Source organism: Sorex araneus, chromosome 2 (assembly GCF_027595985.1).
Source record: "Sorex araneus isolate mSorAra2 chromosome 2, mSorAra2.pri, whole genome shotgun sequence".
In the NCBI taxonomy this organism is placed as follows: Eukaryota; Metazoa; Chordata; class Mammalia; order Eulipotyphla; family Soricidae; genus Sorex; species Sorex araneus.
The window spans coordinates 174,055,679-174,082,464 of NC_073303.1; the positions used below are offsets into that span (position 1 = coordinate 174,055,679).

General features: G+C 36.7%; 1 protein-coding gene across 2 annotated transcripts in view; it reads left to right on the forward strand.

Moving 5' to 3' along the window:
* The window catches only part of GBE1 (1,4-alpha-glucan branching enzyme 1), a 324,287-nt gene that overhangs the window by 199,084 nt on the left and 98,417 nt on the right, over nucleotides 1-26,786 (forward strand). For both annotated transcript variants that reach the window (XM_012932389.2, XM_055127221.1), the window contains one exon: nucleotides 26,210-26,325. In XM_012932389.2, coding sequence (XP_012787843.2) covers nucleotides 26,210-26,325 — 116 coding nt within the window. The remainder of the gene's footprint in view (nucleotides 1-26,209; nucleotides 26,326-26,786) is intronic.

The window sequence follows — 26,786 nt, forward strand, 5'->3', positions numbered from 1 at the left end:
GGTGAAAACTTTTAAAATAGAATACCATAAGGTAATGTATGTTTAAATTTACATACATTTAATCTGGACATTCGCTCTTCTTGTCAGTTTGAACATGAGTGGAAAATAACACCATTGTGATTCAGAGCTGAATCTCAGCTCCAGAGTTCAAAACCCCGCCCTCGCCCCCACGTTAGATTGAGTTGTAAGGTGGTACACTGTACTCATGGCATACTGTTTTTAAAAAGTTCAATGTTACTAAACATGAATGGATTGGCATCCTTTTTAAATCAAAATGAAATGAACTGAAGTAAAATATCAGAAGTCCGAGGCTAGGGAGATAGCTCAAAGGGCTAGAATGGATGCCTTATGTGGGTAAGGTCCTGAGATTGGTCCTTGAAACTACATAAGACCCTGAACATCACTGGATATGATTCCGGTGACCCCCAAACCCTACTGGGTTAACCATGTTGTCCCCTATTATTGCTGGGCGCAGGAAGCATTGCATTGCTGGCCTTCAACACTGACTGCCCAGCTGTGTTAGCCCATTATAAGGCATACACCCTGTGCCCCCTTCGTACTGTTCAAAAGGCTCCTGCTCCAAATAAAATAACAAAAATCAAAAAAGGCATTTAATAATCCAACTTACCAAAAATCTTTAGCCTACCTCAAAGTTATTTAGAACACACTGTAGCATTTAGTTGGCTAACTCTCTTGAATTTCAATTCCTTTTCGTTTTCTCACTTGAAACAGGAGACATAGACATTTTGTGGACATGGTGGGATTTGGAAACATGAATAACATTATCCAAAACAAGCAAAATTTGCTGGTAGTACACTTCTCTCTAAAACTATGGGTTATTTATCCTTATGCTCATTTGGATCGGGAGCTGTGTCACATTGCTCTGACCCTGCATCATATTAGAGAGTGTCACAGTTTACATCGTTAATTCAGAATCAAGAATGGTTTTTAATCAATGGCTATTGATTTTGCTTCATCAAAGTGAAATCAGTCTAAATCAAACAATCATAAATTGGGAGAATGTGTTTTTATAAAAAAGATTATTCTTATAATTTCAGTTTTTGTGATTTTTCACTGCCAAATCATTATTGCATTTTATGTTTTGGGGGGAGGGGTCAGGCGTTAGTATTCAGGGAATAACTCCCAACTCGGTGTTTGAGGTTCACCCTACAGCTGCTCCAGAACAGTCGTGCCAGGGGTTAAACCTTGCCCTCCTGCTTGCAAAGTGTGTGCTTCAGCCCACTGATTAAGCTGCCTATTTTACCAGCTATATATTTGGCTATTATTTAATTCTCCATCAAAAAAGCACATATAAACCATATTATTAGAAGTGTAAATTTCCATCGCTGACTGATGTGATTTTCTGTATACTGATAGTTAACTTTTCTCTGAGAAGTTATCCCTCGCAGGCTTGTCACAAACCAGAATGTTCCTGGACTCTTGACTTTGGAGAAAACTCAGTATCGTAGATTCACATAGTCTTTTCTATGGTATCCCCTCATTCTGCTAGTCCTCATATATCTTCATATAGTATGAAATTTATCCAGAGAGGTACCATAACCCATTCTGTATTTGAATAATCTATTAGAAAATTCTTTTATATATCAACTTAAAAATTTCTGTTTGTATCCCATGGCCCAGATACACTCTCTGTACTCTGTAATATCCCTACTAGTAATATACCAGGAAACTTTTCTGTTTCCAGAGTGTATGTTTTCATTTCCCTTGGATAATTGTTTTCCTGTTGACTCGCATGGTTATGAATTTTTATTAACAGATAGACTTTGTTTCTATGTCTCTTGAATGAATTTTTTAATTGTCTTATACCAAAAAAGTTTTTGACTAGATATATTAAATCACAAATGTCTTAATTGTTCTCTTCCAAGCATTAGAATACATTGGACTGGAGAGAGTGTAGGGATTAAGGTGCTTGCCTTGCATGTGGCTGACCCTGATTGTGTCCCTTGGGACACTACGTATGGTTCCCAGAGCACTACAAGCATTGTTTCCTGAGTACAGAGCCAGGAATAAGCCCAGAGCACTGCTGGGTGTGACCCCAACCACTCTTCCGCAAAGAATAAATTGTGTTCTTGTTGCTTGATGTTTATCTTATACCTCCCTTGTACAGTTGTGTCTAAATAATTTTAATGTGCAAAGATGTGGTACTATTCTGTCTACTGGATTTATGAACAATGTGGACACGGGTAACATAAAAAATATCACCATTCAAATGCAGTATTTTATAATACCATTTAGTCTTCAAGAGTATTATAAAGTCGCTTACTTTTAGAACCTCGATATACTTCAATTCAGAATCTTAAATTTGTTTAATTTGTGCTTCCAGAGAAGGTCACTAGATTGACTAACCTGCCATATTTAGTGAATGAAAGCATATGCTTAAGGAATGAAAGCAGATCACTTTTGTTTTTATCAGGCCAAATTGGGAACTGGTCTGTACTTACAATCCAGTGTTTCAAAATTACAAAGCTGAACCTGCCAGCACCCAAGTTACCTCTGACCTGCTGTGGAGCACAGTGGTCACTTGTGAAGAGGAAAGTGGTGTGTTTATTTTCCCGTGGAGCCCCCTGCAATCACAGGTGTTATCAGCCAGCCTTGGAGCTGCCGAGAGTGATTGAATTTTTGCTTTAGCCAGCCATCATGATGACAGTGCTTCACAGGTTACTGGGCACTTTCAAGCTTTTGTCTCCAAAAAAGCTCCATTAGAAATATATATGCCATCCTCAATTTATCAATCATCCTCCCTTCCTTGTTTTAATAAGTTCCCAAACCTTCAAAGACATCTTTCCTTATGAAGTGCTTATGAATTACAAGAAACAAATGCAGGCCTTTTATCTATAAACATGACAAATATTTTATTCACAAAATGCATTTGTCTTCCACCAGAAATACCCCTTTCATCTTTAAAAGAGATACCATCTGTAAAATAAACTGTTGTCAAAGACTAATAAGTGTATATAAAAACAAAAGATCTTTGCGGTTGCTCTTTGATTAACTTGCTGTATTAAAGGTCAAGGGATTGTATACTTGAATGCAGATGGAGCGACTTGGAAGCAGGTACAAACTTGATTTTCTGGCTTAGTGCTACAATAGGTATAGCAATAGGGAAGGCAAATTTGGAACATGGTTCAGGCGTGCAACATAGGACACCATAATAGCTGGAAAAATAAGAAAAATGATGGATAGAATCTCTGACTCAGAGAAATGCTCATTTTTTTTTTTTACAGGGCCATTATGTGCTTGACCTTTCTATTTGTTTCATATCTAATCCATTCTCTGCTCAAATTTAGTTCTTTATTGATTTTTTATGTCCTTTTCTTTTTTTGTTCTCATTTATCCCTAACATATCTGACTATGAATGAATTTGAATCACGTTTCTGTGTAGTGACAAGTTGGAGTGCCAAATGTTAGCTATTTCAGTCTCTGATGTGTGCGATTTGTATTTATAATATAACATCTGCACTGAAGTATTTTATATGGTGCCTCGTTCCAAAGTATATTTGACCATTAGCACTTAACAGGATCTATAGAGATGCATTGTGTTGGTAGTTAATAAATTTAAAGAAAGCATTCCTGAGCAAGACAATTCTAGAAAAGACAGATGGCTAGTAAAATGGCACATTGCTACAAGTTCTCTGAGCTTTTCTGTGATACTTCCAAAATTGTACTGACTTCATTAATATGTCAATAACAACTAAAATAACAAGAACCAAAATATTGGAAGCAAGTATGAGAAAATAATGTGGCAAGCAGGGAAATGTGTGGGCTATAATTATTGGCATATTTGCCAATCCTGAGAATCAAATCTGACTTCAAATTTTGTGGCTTTCAGCAATGACTTGAAAAGGAAAGAGACGCCATTGTTTCAAATTTTCACTGCTCTACCCTGGTAATTTTAGAATCATTTAACATATCTTTTGTTTATTTCCTTAACTCCAATAAAAATGATAGCTTCTACTATAAATGTAATGAGAAGTTAAATATGATTTGACCCATTGTTTCTCAGTAAAGAGTAGTTGTCTATTCTGTCTTTATTCCCTTAACATGCAAACAGCCAGCAGTCAAAAGGGGAGAGGAAATGATCTTCTGGAGTTAGCTGGTATATTGTGATTTTTGACAGTTATCTAGGGTGCTGTTCGTTGTTTGGTAATGAGTACTGAGTAATATAGTTGGAACTGTGCACAATGGCATTCTTCATGCAAATGAAAAAGCAAATGTCACAAACCTATTCAATGACCTTCAGCACAGTTTGAAAAAGGTAAGAAAATGTAATTTGGAAGGGCTTTACTGAAAGGGAGAAAGATGGTGTAACCCACAGAAACAGCTTTCCTGGAAACCTAATTTAATCAGTGACATTGAGAATTTACATTTTAAAATAAAATTTCTCCAAAAAATGTTTCGGTAGAATCACGGTGGGCTTAACCTGATAGTGTTCTCTCCTTATTTTTCTTCCTTATTGGGCAAAAATGATATTATATGACATAGCCCAGCTCCATAGGTGACCGAGAAGATAATACCTTTCAGGTCACATATTCCTCTTAGTGGAAATCAATGATTTAGCATCAAAATCATTGTTTTAGAAAATATTTAGTGCATTCATAGTTCTCTCTCTCTCTCTATATATATATCTTATAGATGTATAGATAGATAACATATATATAAAAAAGTTCTATATATTCAAAAAGTCTTCAATTTACTGATGTTCAGCAGTAATAAATAATTTTGGTCAAAATAGTACATTTACTTTCTTACTCTTTAATTTTTTTTTTTTTTTTTTTTTGCTTTTTGGGTCACACCTGGCGATGCTCAGGGATTACTCCTGGCTCTGCACTCAGCAATCACCCCTGGCGGTGCTCAGGGGACCATATAGGATGCTGGGAATCGAACCCGCGTCAGCCGCGTGCAAGGCAAACGCCCTACCCGCTGTGCTATTGCTCCAGCCCCACTCTTTAATTTTTGTACTGTGATTTAAAGCACCATTGCTATAAATGTTTCAGGAATACAGCGTTGCCGGCCTGTATCTACCATCAGACTGGTGTATGATCAGGTTCTCTAGGTCAGCCACCCCCTTTCTGTTGTTTAGCAAATTCCGTAATATAGGCAGAATCTCTGAGTGTGAGCATAGGCCGTTGTTTATACCCTTACCATGCTTCTTTATACTCAACATATGGGAGAAACCATTCAGTTAGTATTTGTCTTTCTTTTGAGGTTGTTCAGCATGATATCCTTTAGCCAACTGCACTTACAGCCAACAGCTGGATTTCATTTTTTCTCATAGCTGAGTATTATTCCAGTGTGTGTATTACATGTATGTATATATGTATCAAAATATATGTATGTATCATATATTCATATATTTTTATTTGTACCATGTCTAGTTCACAGATCTTGACTATGGTGTATACTACTGCAATGAACTCAGGAGTGCAAATATTATTTGGGTTAGATACCAGGAAGTAGAATAATTGAATAAAATGGAAGCTTAAGTTTTCACTTGTTGAACAGTTTCCACTTGTTTTCTATAGGAACCGAAACAGTTTACATCCCTACCAACAGTGGATAAGGGTTCCTTTTTAACATATCACAGTTATTTCCCTTTCATTTTGATTCATACAGGTCTTACTAGCAGAAGGTCATATCACATATTCATTTTGGCATGGATTTTTCTGATGGTTCTTGATGAAGAGTTCATTTAGGTACCCGCTGGCCACCGTTTTTCTTTCTGTTTTTTGGATTCTCCTGTCTGTTCAGCTCCTCTTCCCATTTTATGATAGCATTGTTTGTTGTTAAGTTTTCTGAGTGACTTATAAATATTGGATACTGTCTCTTTGTCGGATGTTTGATAAGACAATATTTTCACCCACTCAGTAGGATTTTTATTCTAGTTTTTATGTCTTTTGAAGCACGCAAACTTTTTAGATTGTTGCAGTCTCATTTGTTTATTTTGCTTCTGTTTATTTAACCAATAGATGCAAAGTTATTTTAGATGCCTCTGAAGTCAGTATCATGGAGAGTTTTCCTTTCCTTTCTTTTCTTTTTGTTTTTCTTCTGGTTTGGGGGCCACATCCAGCTGTGCCTAAAGTTTAGTCCTGGCTCTGCTCTCCAAAATCACTGCTGGAAGGCTCAGGGTATCATAGGGGGTACTGGGGATTAATCGGAGTCAGTCACATGCAGGGCGAGCACTATAAGTGCTCTGTCTTTCCGACCCCAGTTCGTGCTTCCCTTTATGCAGTTAGGGCTTAGGGACTAATACCAATGCCTTGATGTAATTTGAGTTCATTGTTTTGTGTTTGCTATGAAATAGTGGTCAGTATATATATACATATATATATACATATATATGTGTGTGTATACTGCTTACATACAGTATATATTTGCAATTTATATATATACAGTTTATATATATAATATATATAAAACCAGTCCTCCCAATCTTGTTGAAGGAATTTTATTGAAGAGATTTTTATTGTTCCACTTTGTACTCCTAGCTTCTTTGGAGAAGATTAACTATCCCTATATCTAAGGGTCTCAACTATATTCTGTTTTTCTGAGCCTGCCTTTATTCCAGTACTACAAGTAATAAAGCTTTACAGCTTAACTTAAAGTCAGGGAGAGAAAAGCCTCCCATCTTCTTATTTTTCCTGTATTGCTTCGGCTCTATGGGGGAGTTTATTATTCCACATAAATTTATCATTATTTTTTGGTATATATCTACTTAGCTGCCATGGGAATTTTCATGGGGACCTTACTGAATCTAAATAGTGCTTTGGGTAGGATGGTTGTTTTTGTAGTGTTCATATTTCCAGTCCATCAGCAATGAATATGCTTCCAATGCCTGTGTCTTCTTTCATTTATTTAAAGTGATTTATAATTTTCTCTTCTGTTTAAATTATTAATTAAAATTAACTAATCATTTGGCAAGTTATTTATAGTTGAGTTTTAATCATACAGTGTCCCAACACTGGACCACCAAGGGTCTACTTCTCCCCGCCAGTGTCTCCAGTTTCCTTCCTAACCCCGGCCTGCCTCCTTGACAGGCATACTTTTTTGGTTATTATAGTTTAGATCTCCTGCCTCAGTGTTGTTGACTCTGTGTTAGATATATTGATATACCATATCCCTAGCCACCTGTGTTTCTGAGTCTCCGGACTCCTGTCCTTTCTTACTTCTTGTCTACATCTTTCTATCTCTGCACTTAATTTCTTTTCTTCCCTCTCCTCTTTCTATACATTAGCATCAAGGGTAGCACTACTGCACTGTCATCCCAATGTTCATCGATTTGCTCAAGCAGATACTGGTAACATCTCCATTGTGAGACTTGTTGTTACTGTTTCTGGCATATCGTATACGCCATGCGTAGTTTACCAGGCTCTGCCTTGCGGGCGGGATACTCTCGGTAGCTTGCTAGGCTCAAGGGTGGTCATTATTATTTCCTTCCTAAAATTTTATATTCTGTCATTCTGTTGTTCACTAGGCCACAGGTACCTGAGATCCCCTTGCCGTTATTCTTCTGATTTACTTAACATTGCATCCTTCACTTCACCCCCGCCTTCAGCAGCCCATACTCTCACTTCTACATTCCTCTCTTTCTCTTCCTCTCCCCTCACATATTTCTACATTACTTTTAATTAACTATAAAAATATATATCATCCTCTTTCATTCATATTTCATCAAATTAAATGATTTTATTATATATGTTTGTATTATATATATTCACACATATGTACACACATATGTACACACATATCCTCATATCCTCATCAATCCTTGAACACCTAGGCTGATTCCATAGCCTAGTTATTGTGTGAAGTGATGCAATGAATATTCATGTTCATGTCATTTTAAATGTGTTTTTGTGTTCTGGGGGTAGAGGCCCAGCAGTGAAATTATTGTTTATTTTAATATTGGGGTCACACCCAGCTGTGTTCACAGTTTACTCTTATATCTGTGCTCACGGATAGCTTCTGGCAGCATTCGGTGGGTGCTGGGAATTGAACCCAGGTCAGTTGAGTGCAGAGTAACTGCCCTGCCCATATTACTGTTTCTCCAGCCCCAGGAAATGGAATTTCTGTCTCATAAGGCAGTTCAGTCCTTATTTTTCTGAGGAATCTCCACACTATTTTCGAAAAGGGTTGAGCCATAGAACATCCCCATCAGAATTTGAGGAGAGTTCCCTTTTTTGCTACAGTTTTACCAAAACAGAGTTGCTTCCAGTATTTTGTTTGTTTTTTGCATAGCATTTTGCACATTGTACACTGGTATGAGATATCTAATTTTCACCTTGATTTTCCTGATAATATTTTATGTGCGTTTTTACCTACCATATATTATTCAGAGATCTGTTTGCTCAATTTTCTAGCCCCATTTTGTGTATATATATATATATATGTATATATATATATATTTATTTATTTTGGGATTTTTGTTGTTGAGATTTGTGAGTTTTTTTTGCATCTGGGATGTCAATCATTTATCTTGTGTGTTGAGTTCATATATTTTTTCCCCATTCATTTAGATGTCTTTAATTTTTGTTTGTATATCTTTTGGTATACAAGTTCTATAATTGGATTTATCTTTTTTATTTATATTTAATTCCTTTGCCTTTTTCATTAGAATGTTATCATTGAAAACACTTTTGTGGTCCAAACCTTGGAATATTCTGACTAAATTTTCCCCAGTGTGCTCTATGGATTCTGGTCTAATCTCAAGATCTGTGCTGTACTTACAATTGACTTTTGTTTAAGGTATGAAATATGGATTTAACTTCATTTAATTATGTGTTGTTTTCCAGGTTGCCCAACACCATTTGTTATATTCGTGTACTCTGTTGCACTTGATATACCCAGCTCCTTTATTGAAAATTAGTTAATCATAGGTCTGGGGTTAGTTTTGGGGTATTTTATTCTAATCCATTGGTCAGAGAATCTATCCTTATTTTCCTACTTAAATTGCCCATATATTTCCTGCTTAATTGCTGTGACAAGGATTTCCAAACTATGTACAGTAATAGTGATAACAGTTGACATCCTCAATTGTGTGTTTTATTTAAGAGCAAAGACTGTGTGTTTGTGCGTGTATGTGTGTGTGTTTGTTTGCCTCTGACTATGATATTATGTGCGGGTTTTTATTTATTTTGTGAACTTTTATGTATATAAAGTTGTTCACAATAATTTATTACACTCAATATTTCAATACCAGTCCCGCCACCATTATACTTACTTCCCTCTGTGGGTTTTTAATATATGACTTTCACCCTATTGAGGAGAATTTATTTTGTTCTCATTATATTGAGTCTTTGCCTCCAGGCAAGTGCTCAGGAGAACCAGGTGAAACTTCTGGAGATGCCTTAAGCCAGCTGGCTCAGCAATTCAAAATATGGTCCCAAGGATTTGGTGTTTCTCACACTGTGCCATACCAAGGATTATTTGGGCCATTATGGTGCTGAGGGGCCTCCAGTACCTCCCTGAGAGTAGATGTAGACTTCCAAGACTAGACTTGGTAAAATACTCATTGAATCATGAGTAGCACTGGGGATGGAACCAGGGGTGGTACCTACTAAGCATTCATCTTAATTTTTCTATCTCTGACTCCTTGGGGAGAAAAATTGTTTTGTTTAATCATAAATGGGTGTTGGATCTTTGAATGCTTTCTCTGTATCTATTGGATTGGTCATATAATTTTTATATGAATGTGTTTTATTTTATTAATTGATTTGTCTGTATTGAACTATCCTTGCATCACTTCAGTGAATCCCACTTGGTCATGAGGTATCATTCTTTTAATGTATCATTGAAGATGTATGCGAAGATTTTGTTGAGGATCATTGCATTGGTGCTCATCAGATACTGACCTCTAAGTTTCTTTGTTTGTGTATAATATCGATCTGATTTAGTATCAGGATAATAATGCACATTTTAGAAACTGTTCAGAAGAATTTCTGTCGGGTCAATTTTTGAAAGAGTCTCAGGGTATGAAGTCAAGTCTTTTTGAAGGTTTGAAAAATCTTACTAGTGAATCTAGCCAAGTATTGACTTTTGCTGTTAGGGAAACTTTTGATTAGTCGTTTGATTTCAGTATTAGTGACTGCTCTGTGTAGTGTTTTCCTTCGTTCTGATCCAGTCTTGGGTTTGTGGGATTTTAAATATTTATCCATTTCTCCTAAGTTCTCCAATTGTATCGCCAAGTTTTTATAGTATTCTCATATTATCTCTATAATGTCTAGGCTATCTATTATAATTTCTCCATTTTTCCCCCCACTGCATTGTCTAGCCTCTCACTTTGGCCTTGTGCAAACGGCAGTTCCTAAGGTTGGGGATACATTTTCAGCACATTGCTTGCCCCCTACCCCCACCTACTGTTTCACCATATTCTTTGCCAACCCCAACCCTAGGATCATGGTGCTTAATAGAATCTGTTTACTTTATGAAGGTCCCTCACTCAAAAGTGGTTGCAGCGCCATCTGCTGGACATGTCTCACGCTTCCTCTGTGTGGCAACCAATGGAATCCTTTGCTTGCTTTTTTGTTCAGTTGAGCTTTGAACCCAGTGTGAATCTCAGGATACATGATGCCCTTCTCTGCCATCCTGACCATGTTATCTCTCCAGAATTCAAATGTAGTAAATTGCTTCTGAAAGATTTGAGGGACTGATGTAAGGTTTAATAGAGATAAATAGGATTATTATATCCCTTGTTCTTTATTATAGTTTGCTGGTGGTACTCCTTGCTATGTGTTCAGGTATCATACCTGGTACAGCTTACAGAGTCCTATGTAGTGCTGGTGATTGAATGCAGTAATCTGCATGTAAGGCAGACATGTTACCCCTTTGTACAGTCTCCATGGCCCTAACACTTCTTGTTTTAGACACATTTTATTTTCATATATAATGTCCAGATATTTATACTTTCTACATTTTCTATAATCATGATCACGATCATGAAATCCCGTTGTTCGTCAATTTCTCGAGCGGGCTCAGTAACTTCTCCATTTGTCCTATCCCTGAGATTTTAGAAGTCTCTCTTTACTCGTCCTTCCCAATGGTGCTGCATTGGAGGCTCTTTCAAGGTCAGGGGAATGAGATCTGGCTTGTTACTGGCTGTAGCATATGAATACACCATGGGAAGCTTGCTAGGCTGTCCCATGTGGGCAGGAAACCCTCAGTAGCTTGGTACTTTCTCCCAAAGGGAGAAGTAGGTTCTAAGATACCTTCATGCATGAGGCCTGTCCGAATGTGTGGAGAGGGTGCCGATAGAGGAACCCAGGTGTGTGTAATTCCATCAACAGCCAACATCCAGAGACTTAAAAACCAGCTCCCAGGAGAGAACGATGCAGAGAGTCTCTTGCCTGCACGCCTGGCTGTCTTCCCCGGGGCCCCTTGAGGGGATGGGCTCTAGCTTCCCTCCCCGCCCTGAACAGAACTCCCGGCGGCCAAAGACCACCGAAACATTTTCTATAATAAATAAATTTATTTATTTAAAATGCACGTTTTAAAAAAGGAGGAAATGACAAAATCTCTAGCATAAATGTCGAATTATTTATAACCATGGCTTAAGTTTTGAGATATTTAATTAGAAATGGTTGAAGAAAAACTCGTTAAAATTGCATAATAGATGACATTTTCTTAGTGCAATTAGAGGGCATTATCGATGGCATCAAAGATGACATTTCTAAGGGCAATTAGAGGTAAATAAAATCATTTTTAAATGTAGGAAATTCTGGACAAAAAATTAGATAAATAGAATGTCAAAAGACATTAAAGATAATATTACATAAAGTTTAAGTCACAAAACTGAAAAATGTAGAGAAATGATAAAAAATTGAGCCGCTTTGTACATATAAATGGTTAGAAAGTAAATAACATGGTTACATTCTTACCTAAGAGGCAGTCAACATCCCCCACGCCTCTAAAATATATCAACTTTGACCTGTGGGAACTGGTAGAAAAGTCTTTTTCTTTATTGAGCAGATTGTCAGTACCTGAAATTTATGTCAATTGGAGGGAGGGATGCCTTAACTAGTTTTTAACACTTTTCTCATTAGTTTTTCAAAATAAAGTCAATAACCAAGGTGGGCCCTGTGGTTCAGAACACTAGAGTTCTGAGATCTATGTCTGACTTTTGCACTTGTCTCTTTCAAACCTGCATTTCACACCCCTTCCTGTGCCATTTCTAAATACCAGGTTTGGCAACTGTAATAGTGACAAATCAAGCCTGACCTTTGTCTTTGGAAACACAAATGTACTATGTTGGAAAGGACTGAGAACAAATCACCTTAAAAAACTGCTACATAATGTTACATAGTTGCAGCATCACTCTTAAAAGAAAAAAAAATACCTTAAACCAGTAAACCGGAAAGATGGTCACTGTGACATGAGGGGTCAGCAAAAGTATAATTGAAGGTTTTGTGCCTGGGACAGCAACGGGATGTCCAGAGAAAATCTTTCAAAGTTCTTTAGCAAAATCAATTGGATCCAGGATACCCAAACCTATTGGTATAAGGCTTTAGCACAGAAATTCTAAGTGGAGATAGAAAATTCCTGAGGCCAAGAGGTCATGTGCTTGAGGAACAGAACTTCCCTGGGACTCCAAGGGTTTGAGCAACCTGATTGGTGAGATTTTGGTTTTTGTTTTGTTTTGGATTCACATTTGGTGGTGTTCAGGGCATACTGAACTCTGTGATCATCTGTCTAGGGTTCAGGAGACCATCTGGGGTGCCAGGGTTAAACCTGCATGCAAGGCAAGTACCTTAACTGCTGTGCTAACACTTTGGCCCCATGGTGGTTTTGAGTGTGTAATTATTGACAGCCTGGCTGCACAGTGGTCCTTTGCAACATGTGTCCAAGTGGAGGATGTTAGCAATTCATCGGGTGTCATTACATACTGGCACCATCACTGTCACTGTCATCCAGTTGCTCATTGATTTGCTCAAGCCAGCACTAGTAATGTCTCTATTGTGAGACTTGTTACTGTCTTTTTTTTTTTTTTAGTGAATCACTGTGAGGTACAGTTACAGGCTTACAAACTTTCTTGCTTGTGTTTCAGTCATACAATGATCGAGTACCCATCCTTTACCAGTGCACATTTTCCACCACCAATGTTCCCAGCATCCCTCCCATCACCCCCACCCCTCCCTGCCTCTGTGGCGGGGCATTCCCTTTGGCTCCCTCTCTCCTTTTGGGTGAAGTGGTTTGCAATAGAGGTATTGAGCGACCATCATGTTCGGTCTATAGTCTACTTTCGGCACGCATCTTTCAACCCGAATGTGTCCTTCCAACATCCTTTACTTGGTGTTTCCTTCTCTGTCTGAGCTGCTTTTCCTCCAGCATGTGAGGCCAGTTTCCAAGCCGTGGGGCAGACCTCCTGGTCCTTATCTCTACTACTCTTGGGTGTTAGTCTCCCATTCTCTTACTTTATATTCCACAGATGAGTGCGATCTTTCTATGTCTGTCGCTCTTTTTCTGACTCATTTCACTTAACATGATACTTTCCATGGTGGTCCACTTGTATGCAAATTTCATGACTTCATCTTTTCTAACAGCTGCTTAGTATTCCATAGTGTAGATGTACCAAAGTTTCTTTAACCAGTCATCTGTTCTCCGGCACTCAGGTTTTTTCCAGATTCTGGCTATTGTTTCTGTTTTTTTGTGTATCGAATATGCCATGGGTAGCTTGCCAGGCTCTGCCGTGTGGGCGAGATACTCTCGGTAGGTTTCTGGGCTCTCTGAGAGGGACAGAGGAATCGAACCCCGGTCGTCCATGTGCAAGGCAAACACCCTATCATCTTGTGTTATCGCTGAGCTATTGTTAAACTGATTAACATTGTCATTACACACAAAAAAATATCTAAAATGGCAAGTAATAGTAAAGAAATTTGGTTATTTTTAAAAAGCAAATAGTCATGTTTAACTTAACACATTGTTTCCTCAATTTTTTTTACCAGATGTGCTAAAATTATTTAGATTTTATTTGAAGGTTTTAGATCTGCTCATATCCATTGCAAATGTAAATCCTCCTTCATCTGCTCCTTCTCCTCCTTCTCCTCTTCTTCCTTCTCCTCCTCCTCCTCTTCCTTGTCTTCCTTCTTCCCTTTCTCCTCCTCCTCTTGCTCCTCTCTCCTTTCCCGCCCCCACTGGGCTGTGCTCAGATACTAGCCCTAGCGTTTGTGCTCAGACTGCGACTCCTAGATATTCTCAGTGGACTTTATGCACGGAGATTTCAACCGGTGTTGGTTATTGTACAAAGCAGACACCTTAATCCTGCACTCTCACTCTCTCCCCTAATCTCTTGTTTTATCTTGCACAAATATCACACTTTGCCTTGTAATCCAGAACTCACAGGTTGTTACTTTTTCCCCCCTTTTACATTGTTGCCCAGAGGCAGATAGGCATAGTAGTCAGCTGCTTTGATCCTGAATTTAGCAGATGTGAGTTCAAGTTCTGACTTTAGTGCTGCCCAGAACTCTGGCCACGAATTTTAAAATGTAGCCTGAAGAGTTTAACTTTATATGTAAAGGTCAACAGACTCTGAACCTAGCAGCCACATCTACCTTCTGGCCACATCTGCTGCCTGTTTTAGTAAATGATGTTGAATTGAGATACCGCCTTCTTGTTCCTTTATATATTGTCAGTGACCTCTCCTGTTTCATCTTAAAGCATTAAATCATAGCCATGAGTGTAAAAAAACTAAAGCACGCCGAGGGGCGTGTGCACTCTTGGGCTCTCCAGGCGGCTCTGTCTCATCACCCACGTTTGGTGCTCTGGAACCGCTGTGTGTGGCTGTTGGTCAAGGGCAGGCGATGGAAGGAAGGCCAAACTAGTTGCTTGATCAGTTTATTTCATTCTCTCTCTCTGCTTTTCTCCCGGTTCTTGATCTCTCTCTAGATCTCTGGATCTGGCCCCCCAACCCACTCTTACTTGGGGCTTACACATAGGTGTGGTCACAATCAATAGGGTAAGGTTCCTTTCCCTTAGGGGATGCTTCTCCTAGGACTGACTCTCTTTAAGCAGAAGGATCCACCCAAGGACGGAGTCCCATGAGTGTGTTTCTCCTCTCCTCATCCAACAAACATATAAGCATTCATAATATTAATCATTTTGTATGGACACAATAAGAAATGCATTAAAGCTTATAGAATTGCTCTCCTGGGGCCATCTCGATCTCAGACTACAGTGCTCAGGCCAGAGCAGTCTTTCCTATCCCTAGCAGGATCCTTGTCTCCTCATTACTTTTGGATCATGACAGCATTTGTCCATGATCAAGCTCTTAACTTATAGTTAAGAATTAGGCACTTTGGCCAGGCCCATCTTGATGCCAGGGTAGCACATTACTCACCGCTTGCCCTGGATCTGTCCCGTCCCTCGTCAGGACCCTGCTTTTGGGGTGCTAGGAACTGAGGGCAACTGAGGCTTAAGTGGAGAAAGCAGATGCCCGGGAATGAATAATATTCGAAACCAATTAAGTCCCAAGTTACAAAAGCATAGTATTGTTTTCTTCTGTCTATATAAAAAGGACATTGCTTTAAAGTAAATTATTCAAAAGGCATAAGGAGAGAAGAAAGGCAATATTATAATATTCAGTGTCCTAGGAAGGTCTGACCTTACAAATTAGCAGAGTCAGATTAGGGGAAAGCTGATTAACTGTTTTGGGGAAGAGAGCATAGAGAAGTGATTACAGCTAAACAAAGGGATGGGAGCACTGTTACAGGAGTAACCCAATAACCTAAACTACCTGTGGCTATGTTATCCTACACATGAGATCACATATGGCCAACATAACTATAACTATCTATATCTGCTCCTTTACAAAAAATTGCCTAACTCAATTAAATTGCACATATCTGTGGATTATTGTGGGAATTCCATGTATTAACTCATGCAAAACATTTAATAGGTGTTTAATATAATTTGGATTTTTAAAATACCCATTTGCTTACTTTCCAATATCAAGTCAGATTTTTTAAGAATATATAACATAACTTGGGTGTATTTCTGTGTGTTCACCCAAGGTGGAGAAAAAAATTAAATCATTTTGGTGATGCATCTCCATTTCTGCATCAGTATCACTTCTTGATGTTGAAGTTCTATTTTTCTCACTATTCTTGATCTGAATATTATAAATTATATATACACATATGCAAAACTTCTTGGCTAGTTTGGGTAGATAGTTAAATTAATCATTGCACAATCCTTTGAAAATCTTGGCAATGATATACGAATGTAAAATTTATAGCTATAGCAAACAAAAAGAAGGTGATGATACCTTAAGGATACTGATTTGTTTTTTATGGCCCCTTCCTTTTGTTATTACCACCAGAGACTTACATAACATTTGGGAAAATTTTCAATATTTAATCACTTGCATTCTTATTTCATTGTGTCCTATACTATAAGGCTATCAGAAATTACTCTTAACTGTAAGTTGGTCACTTTTTCCTTTATAAAATATCAGGCTCAGCGTTTGCATTTATACATCTGTTAAAATTTCTGATAAACAAATTTATTTATTTTTCTGAAGATATGACTACTGAAGAGTTTAATGGCTATAGCTTCAGTAGTGGTACACATGTTGCAAAAGACGCTTACATTTGGGAGTGTTAACTGTGAGAAAGAACAAAGAGGAAAATATTGTATTCAAGCATTCCAGCTAAATAATTTATGTAATTTTCTTTATGAGAATGCCATTCTCAAAACCTGTGTCATACTGATTATAAAGCGACCTTTGTTGGCATCCAAAATATAACAGTCATTTCTTAATTTGCATTTATTCCAGTGAAGTAAAGAGATTTGTTTTACTTTATTTTAATTTCCTATTTTTATGATTCTGAAAATGATTTTTAAAACATTATATGTAATGAGTTTTTTCCCATTATTGTTAATATCAAAGTATAAACTATAAGTGATTTTCTTCTTTAAGCTTTTTTATGTAGATTATTTAATTCATCTAAATTCGTTTAAAATTTAGATATATAAAATATTGTTCCTCCCACATAGCTATCCCTATCATATTTGAGAAGATTGGAGTTATTTGCATGAGCCAGTTTGTCTCCTAATGTCTTTGGCATAGCTCTAACACATGGAATTTTAAAAATAATTTTATGAAGCTTGTATTGGACTTAGAATATGGGTAGATTTGGGAAAGAGACAAATGCAAATGATTATACTGTTTTTTGTGTATAATGATGATCTGCTTGGTTTCTCTGTCTTTTATTTTTTGGAGGAGGTATGAGTATTTGATTTTCCAGGTCACAACATAACTTTGTTAATTCCTGAAACATAATTTTGATGTGATAAACCTTTAGTTCTGGATTTAGATCATTAGCTTGTATTCTTTCTTTTTTTAATTTTTTAATTCTTTAATTAGTGAGTCACCATGAGGTTTACCATGAGATTTACACATTTTTGAGCTTGTTTTTCCTTCATACAATGTTCGCAAACACATCCCTCCACCAGTGTCCATTCTCTACCACCAATAAACCCAGTATCCCTCCCACCCCCCAATTCCATCTCCCCCCCACCCCACCCTGCCTCTGTGGCAGGGTAAGCTTGTATTCTTAAATTCAAGAAATTTTATCTTGGATAAATTAATTTTAAAACTTTGCAAAACTATTTGAAATAAGAAAGTGAAAGAAAATAGTCTGGGACCCTATTTTCAAAAGTTTTATCATTATAGTCAGATTAATTTTGTATATACTATTATATAAAAATGAGAATTTTGCATAATTGACAAGAATATAGTTTTTGACTCCTACTTCAGTGCTGCTTCTTTATGAATTGCAAAGGATTCATTAATTTCCATAAAGTATGACAGTTTTCTCAAACTGCAACAACCAACCATATATATAAAAGCATATGTGCATATGTACATAAATGTCATTTTCAAGCAACAATTCATTTAGTTTGATGGCTTTTACTTTTGCCTTTTCACTGAATATTTAAAAGAATGAGAGACTAACAAGAGAGAAAAGGCGAAAAGAAGAAGAGGTGAGAAAAAGAAAATAGAAAAGAGAAGAGAAGTCATCAGCAGAACTGGATTTTGATGAAGTAGCCTCAGAATATGAGAGAGGGAATGAAGCAGTTTTCAAGCTAGAAGGACAAGAGACTGAATTTAGGGGAATTCAGGATAGGAATCAAGAAAAAAGTCTTGTTAAGGGAAAGAAACTGTGATGGTTTCTGAATATCTCCCAGAGATATTTTTTACTAGAAAACTCTCTCAAAGTTATTGTCATTAAATACAGGATCATTGCAGAGTAAACAGAAATTAAGACTTATTCTGATATTCATCAGCATTTTATTTGTTTATTTGGGGGCAGGGGGGGTGTCAGAACCACACACAGCTGTGTTCAGGGCTTACTTCTGTCTCTGCTCAAGAGAGCACTTACTGGCGCTGCTTGGGAACCATATGCCATGCTCTGGGGCTGAACTGGAGTCATTCAGGGCAAGCAACTTTATTTATTTATTTATTCCTTAATTATTCATTCATTTATTTTTATTGGCTCACCATGAGATACAGATACAAAGTTGTCCATGATTGGGTTTCAGTCATATGGTGTTCCAACACCCTTCTCTTCACCAGTGTATATTTCCTACCACCAATGTTCCCAGTTTCTCTCCTGCCACCCGTCACCCTGTATCCTTCCCATCTCCTCAGCCTGACTCTAGGGCAGGTGCTTTCTCTCTCTCTCTCTCTCTCTCTCTCTCTCTCTCTCTCTCTCTCTCTCTCTCCCCCCATTTCCTTTTGGGCATTATGGATTTGCATCACAATTTAAAGGGTTATTGTGTTTATCCCTCTATCTACATCTAGCACTCCGTTCTTATGCAGGGTGATCATTTCCAACTATCTCTGTCATGTTGAACTTTTCCATCCACATTGCCCTCCCTGCTTCACTGCTTTATAGCAAGCTATACATCTAAATTTTTAATGCGTCAAAAATGATAGAACTTTGGGATTCATTTATAAAATTAGAACATGTTGGCAGATTTCAATTTAGTTTAAATCCAGATGCAAACAAATATAAGCAGGATATTTTTATTGATTATAAATACTCCCCCATTCAAGTAAGTCTACTTCTTATAGTATACCAAATAATATGATGTTCATTATATACACTCTCCCATTTAATTCATTGTCAAGTGAGTCCTAAAATTATCTTCCATTTCACAGCGAATGCCATTTGGGTTTTAGAGAAGATGTGTTGACCAGGTTCATACAATTGATATAGCCATGTGGTAGACATCCGGATGTGTGGAAATTTTATGGTTTAAAAATTGGTGTGCACCACATCAAAAAGAACAAGAATAATCAATGTTGACAAGGGAGTGGGAAGAAAAGGACTCTCATTTATTAAAGATACCAGCTATATTACTTAGCAGGAGTAGTACCAATCTGTAATCTTGTGCAAAATTTAGATATCGCAAACCTGCCACCAAATGCAGTTTTTATCAGTTTCTCACCCTAGAACTCTCTTTATTTCTTTCTCTCTCACTTCTCTCACCTAACCTCCACATAAGTTTCCACAGATATAGCTTATTTCCCAAGGAACTACGCATTATCTTCAACTTGTTCTACCTCTGTCTGTCTTAAAAGGTTTTTCTACATTTAATACCCTCTAAGTTAACGGTCCATTTTTGGTTTCAAAATGGATTGTTGTATTCAGAAACAGTTTTCTTTGGTTTTTAGATAGGTCAGTCTTGATATAGACTTTTAATATCATTTTTCTTGAAGCTGGCCCCAAAATATTATTTGGGGGTAATAATTAAGGAATGCATTCATGCCTTATGTGGGCAATACTGTCAATAAGATGATAGTTTTTTTTTTCCAAAAAGTTAAATTTTATATTTTTTGGATCTTGTGCCACACCCAGTGCTACTCCTGGCTCTGCACTTAGGAATATTCTTGGCAGTGTTCAGAGGACCATATGGGATAGCAGAGATTGGAACCAGAGTTAGCTGTGTGCTTGGCAAATGCCATAGCCACTGTACTATCTCTGGCCCCAGATGATAGTTATTTTGGTCTTGGTTGTATTACTTCATAAGTGTTACTCTCCATTGCCTAGTTTTCCAGCATTTATTTTTTACATTTAGATGTATTTATTGTAATTTGACTCAGGTGATCGTTTAAAAGAAAACCAGCCTACTATGAGTAAATATTATAGCCCTAATTACAATTTTTAATGAGATGACATTTTATCAAGTTCAGGAATGAACAAACCTATAAAAGAAGTAAAATAGCTTATGGAAATAAAAGTTTATTAGAAATTAATCAACAAAAAGGAATAGGTTTTATGAAAAATATATGAATAAATAATATTTCTAAACTTTTACTATTAAAATAATGTTTGAAATTATTTTTCTTCAAAATAATCTTTTAAGTCAGTTGTGAATTAATTTTTGTCAATGTATCAATATATTTTGGAGTTACTATCATTTATTTTATTCTAGGCTGTGGGGAAAATTGCTCATTTTGAAAACCCCATGTTTTATTCTAAAGTACAGATAAGTTAAAGTTAGATACATAGACTTGAATTATGTAAATGAAAGCATTTAGTGAATGTTGTTATAGCTGATTATATTTGCCTAGAAAATGTGGCTGTTATATTTTACCATAAAGTTTCTTGGCAGGATATTAAATAATTAAATTATATATTTTAAAGTGTTTAGGGATATTTTCTTTAAAACTTTAATATTGAAATTATCAATGTGACAAAATTACCTTAATAAATACTCATTACTTGATTACAGGTTGAATATTTCAGGCATCTAAACCAACTATCATCCTGATTATTTTGATTGCCAGAAATCCTTGAATGTATACATTTGTGTATGATATATTCAATTTCTATATTAGATACTTATATATTAAGATTTTAGTGTCATATGATTTATAGGCATCCCAGCTACATTTCATTATCTTTAATTTTTCAACATAAGGTTTTCAATTTTGTATTAAAAATTTTTGTAAGCTCAGGCCAAGGAAGTAGTACAGGGATGAATGTGATTGCTTTACCCTAGGCTGAGTCCAGTTTGATTCGCTCTCAATTCATATGGCTTGGTGAGCACTGCCAGGAGGGATCCCTGAAAACTGAGCCAAAGTAGGCCTGAGAACAACTGTATGTGGTCCAAAAACTAAAAACTAAAATCAACAACCAACAAAAAATGTGTGTAAGCTTGTCAGTATGTGTTGACAGTAGTCTATATGGAAGGCATGGGATCAGTTTCCAGCTTATGTGTTACTCTTAGTATAAAAGTAACTAAAATGAATTACTTTTTCCACACATTTTATGCTACTAGGATATATAGTACAAAGAACATATCAAAATCATACCTTATTATAAGTCCATCCATTTATCTACCTTTTATGTTAAAAGTTAACATCGAGTCCTGCAGATTTTTGAAAACTAGGATGTCATGTATTTCATGTGTTTTTCAGAGGATGGATTTTAAAAATAACATGAACTTTTGGAGACTCACTGGAGTCATCTTAAAATCAAGGTCCCAGCATGTCTGTCAAAATCACCAAAATAAATGTGTGATCCTAAATTCTACTTCATGATTTTATGGGACACTGATCAAGTGGATATATCAGCTATATCCCGGGCAGTCTTATGACATTTTAAAGCAGAAATAGCAGATTGTCTTTTTTTATTTTGTCCTTTGCCATACATTTTCTTACTTTGACCCAAGGCAAACCATTCAGTTGGGATGATTCAGTTCATTTATTACTGTCTAACACATTTAACAGTATTTTCAATTCATCCATAGTTTGGAGTATATCATTGTCCCTCTCATTCTGAAGTCCTCCCTCTGAGAGGAAAAATAATTTATGGGTGCTAAATTTGCAAATGATGGTGGTAGAGCCAGTAATAGACATCTTTCAGAAATTTGTATTTTCTCTGGTAATATATTCCTGAGACTTTTTCTGGTGTCCTATTTTAAAGACAGACCTTAGATTCACTGAACTAGTTCATGTATAAGCTTAAGCTTTCATTGTCCATGTAACTGCTGAAGGGTAGAGTGTAAAACAGAATACTTGAGCCAGAGGTCCTTACGTACTGAGATTTTTAACTTATATTTAAGATTTCTCCAGTTGGTTTTGAGGTCTGAGTATCTCTAAGATTAAAGAAGGATTTTGGGGGAAGAGTTTGCTTCAGTAATTCATAGTAATTATTTTATAATTATATACTATAGCAAAAGTGAGGTTCTTCTCTGCAGTCAAGAATTGACATAGCATGACTAGGCTGCTCTCATTTGAACGGGGTCATAGAGTTAATGCAACTGAACTCGTTAAGGAACTTTTTTTGCGCAGAGCTAATCTGGTTAGATTTTCAGTACCACATATAGTGCCCCAAACTCTAGCAGGAGTGATCCCTGAGCTCTAAAAGAGATCAGAGGTAAGCCCCGAGGGCCACTAAGTACAGCATGTATGGCCAAAACAAAACAAACAAAAACAAAGGAGAGAAAGCAGCTGTCTACTTACAAGATTGGAGTGGGAGAGAAAACATATATCTACTTCCAAGTTTGGTGCCTGAGGTTTTGATTAAGGGAGTTCTCTTACCATCCCCAGAACTGAAAACAATATTTTGCAGGCAGAAACACTTCTTATAATCAGTGCATTTTATGCTAAACACCTGCTTTTCTTCTCGGAGTCTATGTCTTTTATTCTATGCCTACGTAAATATTTTAGAGTACTAAAATATATTTAGAGTATTGTTGATGTTGATGCTTTTGGCATATATGTCACTGCACTATTGTTTAAACATATTTTCAATTGAAGAGAATTTTTGAGGTTTAAGGAGTTTCTTATTTTTAAACATATTTGAACTTTTAAATTTTGTGCCCTGAATTCATTATTATACCTCTTCTGATTGACAGAAAATTCTTTTTCTCTTCTTCCATGAATCATTCTATTCACACTTATAGAAAAGTTTGCTCTTTCCATTAATATGTGAATTACAGTTTTTTAAAAAAAATTGTTGACTAAAAGCGAACAGATTTATTATGTTGTAATAGAAATCAAGAGAACATTTAGTATAGCAACCTTTAAGTAAGTACGGTAACATTGAGCAATGATTTCTTTTGAATTATTAGACTTACACCATCTTCTTTTTTCTCTTTTTCTTTGAATTGCGGTATTGTTTATTTTAGAAATTATTCCTTTCATAGTAACTCAAAGTTTTAAAAGTTGAAGCTATATGTCTTCATAGGAAGCATTCAGTGTGTGGTGTTTGCGTTAGAAATTAGAAGCAAATATCTAGAAGCCCAGGCTTGTGATGTAAATCAATAAATTGACCTGGTATAAGAAAATGTGGAGGGCTGGAGAGATAGCACAGCGGGTAAGGCATTTGCCTTGCATGCAGGCAGACCCAGGTTTGATTCCCAGCATCCCATATGGTCCCCTGAGCACCGCCAGGAGTAATTCCTGAGTGCATGAGCCAGGAGTTATCCCTGTGCATCGCCAGGTGTGACCCAAAATAAAAAAAAAAAATATGGAGTGGTACAGAGTTGAGCTGCAAAGTATATGTTGTGTATATTGCAATTCCAATGGAAAAATTTAAGTTTTGCAGATTATACAGATGAAGCCTAAAGGTGGTTTGTGATCTCTAATTTGTGTGTTCTCATCTTCATTCGTCTACCCAAGATACGTCATGTGTAACTGGGCTTCTGTACTATTCTAAAGTTTTTGGCTAAAAAAAAATTTGTTTACTTTTAAAAGTAAAATTTGCAAATAAAATAGCAGAATTCAATATGTATCTTTTTAAACATTGTTTTATGCTTGTCTTGTTTTGGAAATACTTATGGAATAACCTTGTTCGAAAAGAATAGGGTCAGGGACTAGCTCAGCCATCAGGAAACCTTGTACCAGGACCTAAGTGTGAAGCATTACCCAACAGTCCCCTCCCTTTAATGCCTTCCAGCACCTTTGAGTAGAACCCTGAAGCTCCTCTAGCTTCCAGGACCTGAACTGCTCTACCTCTTCAGCTGCTGCCATTGAATGCCATGGCTAGTTGTCCAAGTTTTGCCAGGAGAAACCAATGAGCACTGTGAGCCACACTTGGGAGATTCCCCTTTGCCAAAGGAAAAGTATAGTCTATGGTCTAGAGGACAAGTTCATGGGTTTCACATGCCTAGTCTGTAAGAATATGGCTGTGAATTCAGACCCTAGTGCCTTTTGAGTGTGGAGCCCAATCCTGGCATCTGCTGTCAGCTTGGGAGTTTGTCTGATCTGCACGTTGCTTCACAGCTGCACTAAACTAGGCTTGTGTAAGTACTGTCACATAAGGCTGCAAATCTCGGTGAGTACTAAGATTGGGAAGTATACGTGTAGGAGCACTGCTCTGACCACTAGGCTCAGCAACCAGATGGAGGCACTGCTGAAGGGGTGTGACCGTCAGTAAGTCCCATGGCCAGTTGTGCCTGTACCATGACCAGATATGTGAGCCTGGCATGGCCCACTGAAGAAGTAATGTGTGACCACCATAGCAGATGAACACCATAGCAGATGTGTGTTCAATCCCTGGCCATCGCAACCACAACTGCATGATCCATGAAGGGAGGGTGGGAATAAATGCAAAATATAGACCTGTATATGCCTGTGTGAGGGCAGGGTACACATGAAAAACCTATAACTTTCCATTTTTTTTTTCTGTGAATCTAAAACTGCTCCTGAAAGTAAAGCTTAGTTTATTCAACTTTGAAAAGTATAGCAAAAAGAAATTCTTGCAGAAATTAGAGTTGTTTTGTTTAATTCACTTCTATAATACTTTGGTGTTTTAATTTATCTATTTCTCTCTCCCTGTCTCTCTCTCATTTGTTTTTGTACCACACCAGTGGGTTCAGGGTTTACTTCTGGTTCTGTGGTCAGGGACCACTTCTGGAGGGGCTCAGGGGACCATTATTTGGTGCCAGGGAGCAAGCCTGAGGCTAGCATTTAAGAAATGCTTTACCTGCTGTGTTGTCTTGTTTTTCTGACCCTCACTTCTTTTATCTTCATTTTTATTTTCTTTGAACCATACATGAATAGCAGTTAATAGTCATCTACTGTCATCGTGAATTGGGCCTAACAATTGAGATATGCCAGGCTCCCTTTCATAGCTAGTAAATTTCATAGATTTCCAATTTCTTTAAATTTCTTTCATTTGTTTTTGTTTTAAAACACTTTTTTTTTTAAAGCTGAGTAACTTATTTAAAGCTGTTAATTACCAGCGACACTCATCACCCCTCAAAAGTTTAGATTTACAATACTGGGTTTGTTTGCAATGACCGAAGCTCCACTTATGTCAGATTCTACTTTACTATACGGAAGGTCTAAAAAATTCGACATAAATTTCCACTGGGTTAAAGATTTGTGTACACTATTACTGCTTTGTCATTAAACTAAATGAGGTATTAGAGTTTTAAAGCTGTAGTTATAATAAGATAGAGAACTCAAGCATAGCCATATGACTAAAGAAAATAGGAATTGATGGTGCCCTCTTTCCAGTTGTCCAAAATAGACTTGTTTCGTGCAGTGTTTTTAATTGAGTTATGCAGTGTTTTGTTCTCTTCCTGAATTTATGGATGGGGCACTCATAAACTTGTAGAACTTTCTTCCCATGTGGAGTTTAATAATTAGATTTTCTGTCTTCACTCTTATAAAACAAGTCTGTTGTGATAATGCTTATCATGTGGTTGGTTTGAAAAGTTTCTTTTTCATGTTGCTTCCGTTCTGCATTGAATGTTTAAAATTGTAGGATGAGGAAAAAAATGTAAGCAGACAAAGCATTAAAGAAAGCTTTCTACTGATGATAAAATTATGTTTTCTCAAAGGAAAAACTGCAATTCTGGTTTATTACATGACAAATCTTTATGAGTATTCAGAGATCAGTTACTTTATTTTTTGCTGCTGTGTGGTAATAAGCCGTGTAAGTTTGTAGGAGATATAGCATTTTAATAAAGTGGAATGTTGATACTTAATACCCAATTTTTACAGTTTTTGCCTTATTTTCAAATATTAAGAGATTACACAGCTAAAATTTTTAATTTTTTGGAGTACGTTTTGTAAAACTAATAAGAAAATCACTAATAGTGTTTTAAATTTTCCTGTCATATACAGTTCTTTGAACATTATGATTTTTAAGATTAAGATTTATAATTTTAACTAATAGCATTCATAGAAAACACGATGTAAGTTGTATTTATATCTTTATGTGCCTAATTTTAGTTGGGAAGTCTTACGTTTCCTGCTGTCAAACTTGAGATGGTGGCTGGAAGAGTATGGTTTTGATGGATTTCGTTTTGATGGTGTTACATCTATGCTTTATCACCATCACGGGATGGGTAAGTAACTTATTATGTGATAGATATGACTAATGACTTTGTGTTTTACCAAATGAGCCCAGAAAGGTTTAGACTTTAACTACAAATGTCTTAATGACCATTTTTGACTTTGTTTTCATTAGTTTCATTTTAAAACTCTTTCCTATTGTCACATTAAAAAAAAATTTTTTTATTACAAGAGATTGGAAATTACATTACATAAGAAAATGGACGATAATGCCTTTTTTGAAAAAATATCTTCCTAACGTCCATTTAATAACATAATTCTATTAGTAAAAGCTTTAAAATGTGTTCTTTTGTTTATGTTGTTTGTTTGGGGGCCACGCCCAGCTGTGCTCAGGGTTTGCTCCTGGCTCTGGACTCAGAGGTCATTCTTGGAGAGCTTGGGGGTTAATATGTAGTGCTGAGAACCTAGCTTAAATGCGTGCAAGGCAATCACTGTACCCATTGAACTATCTTCC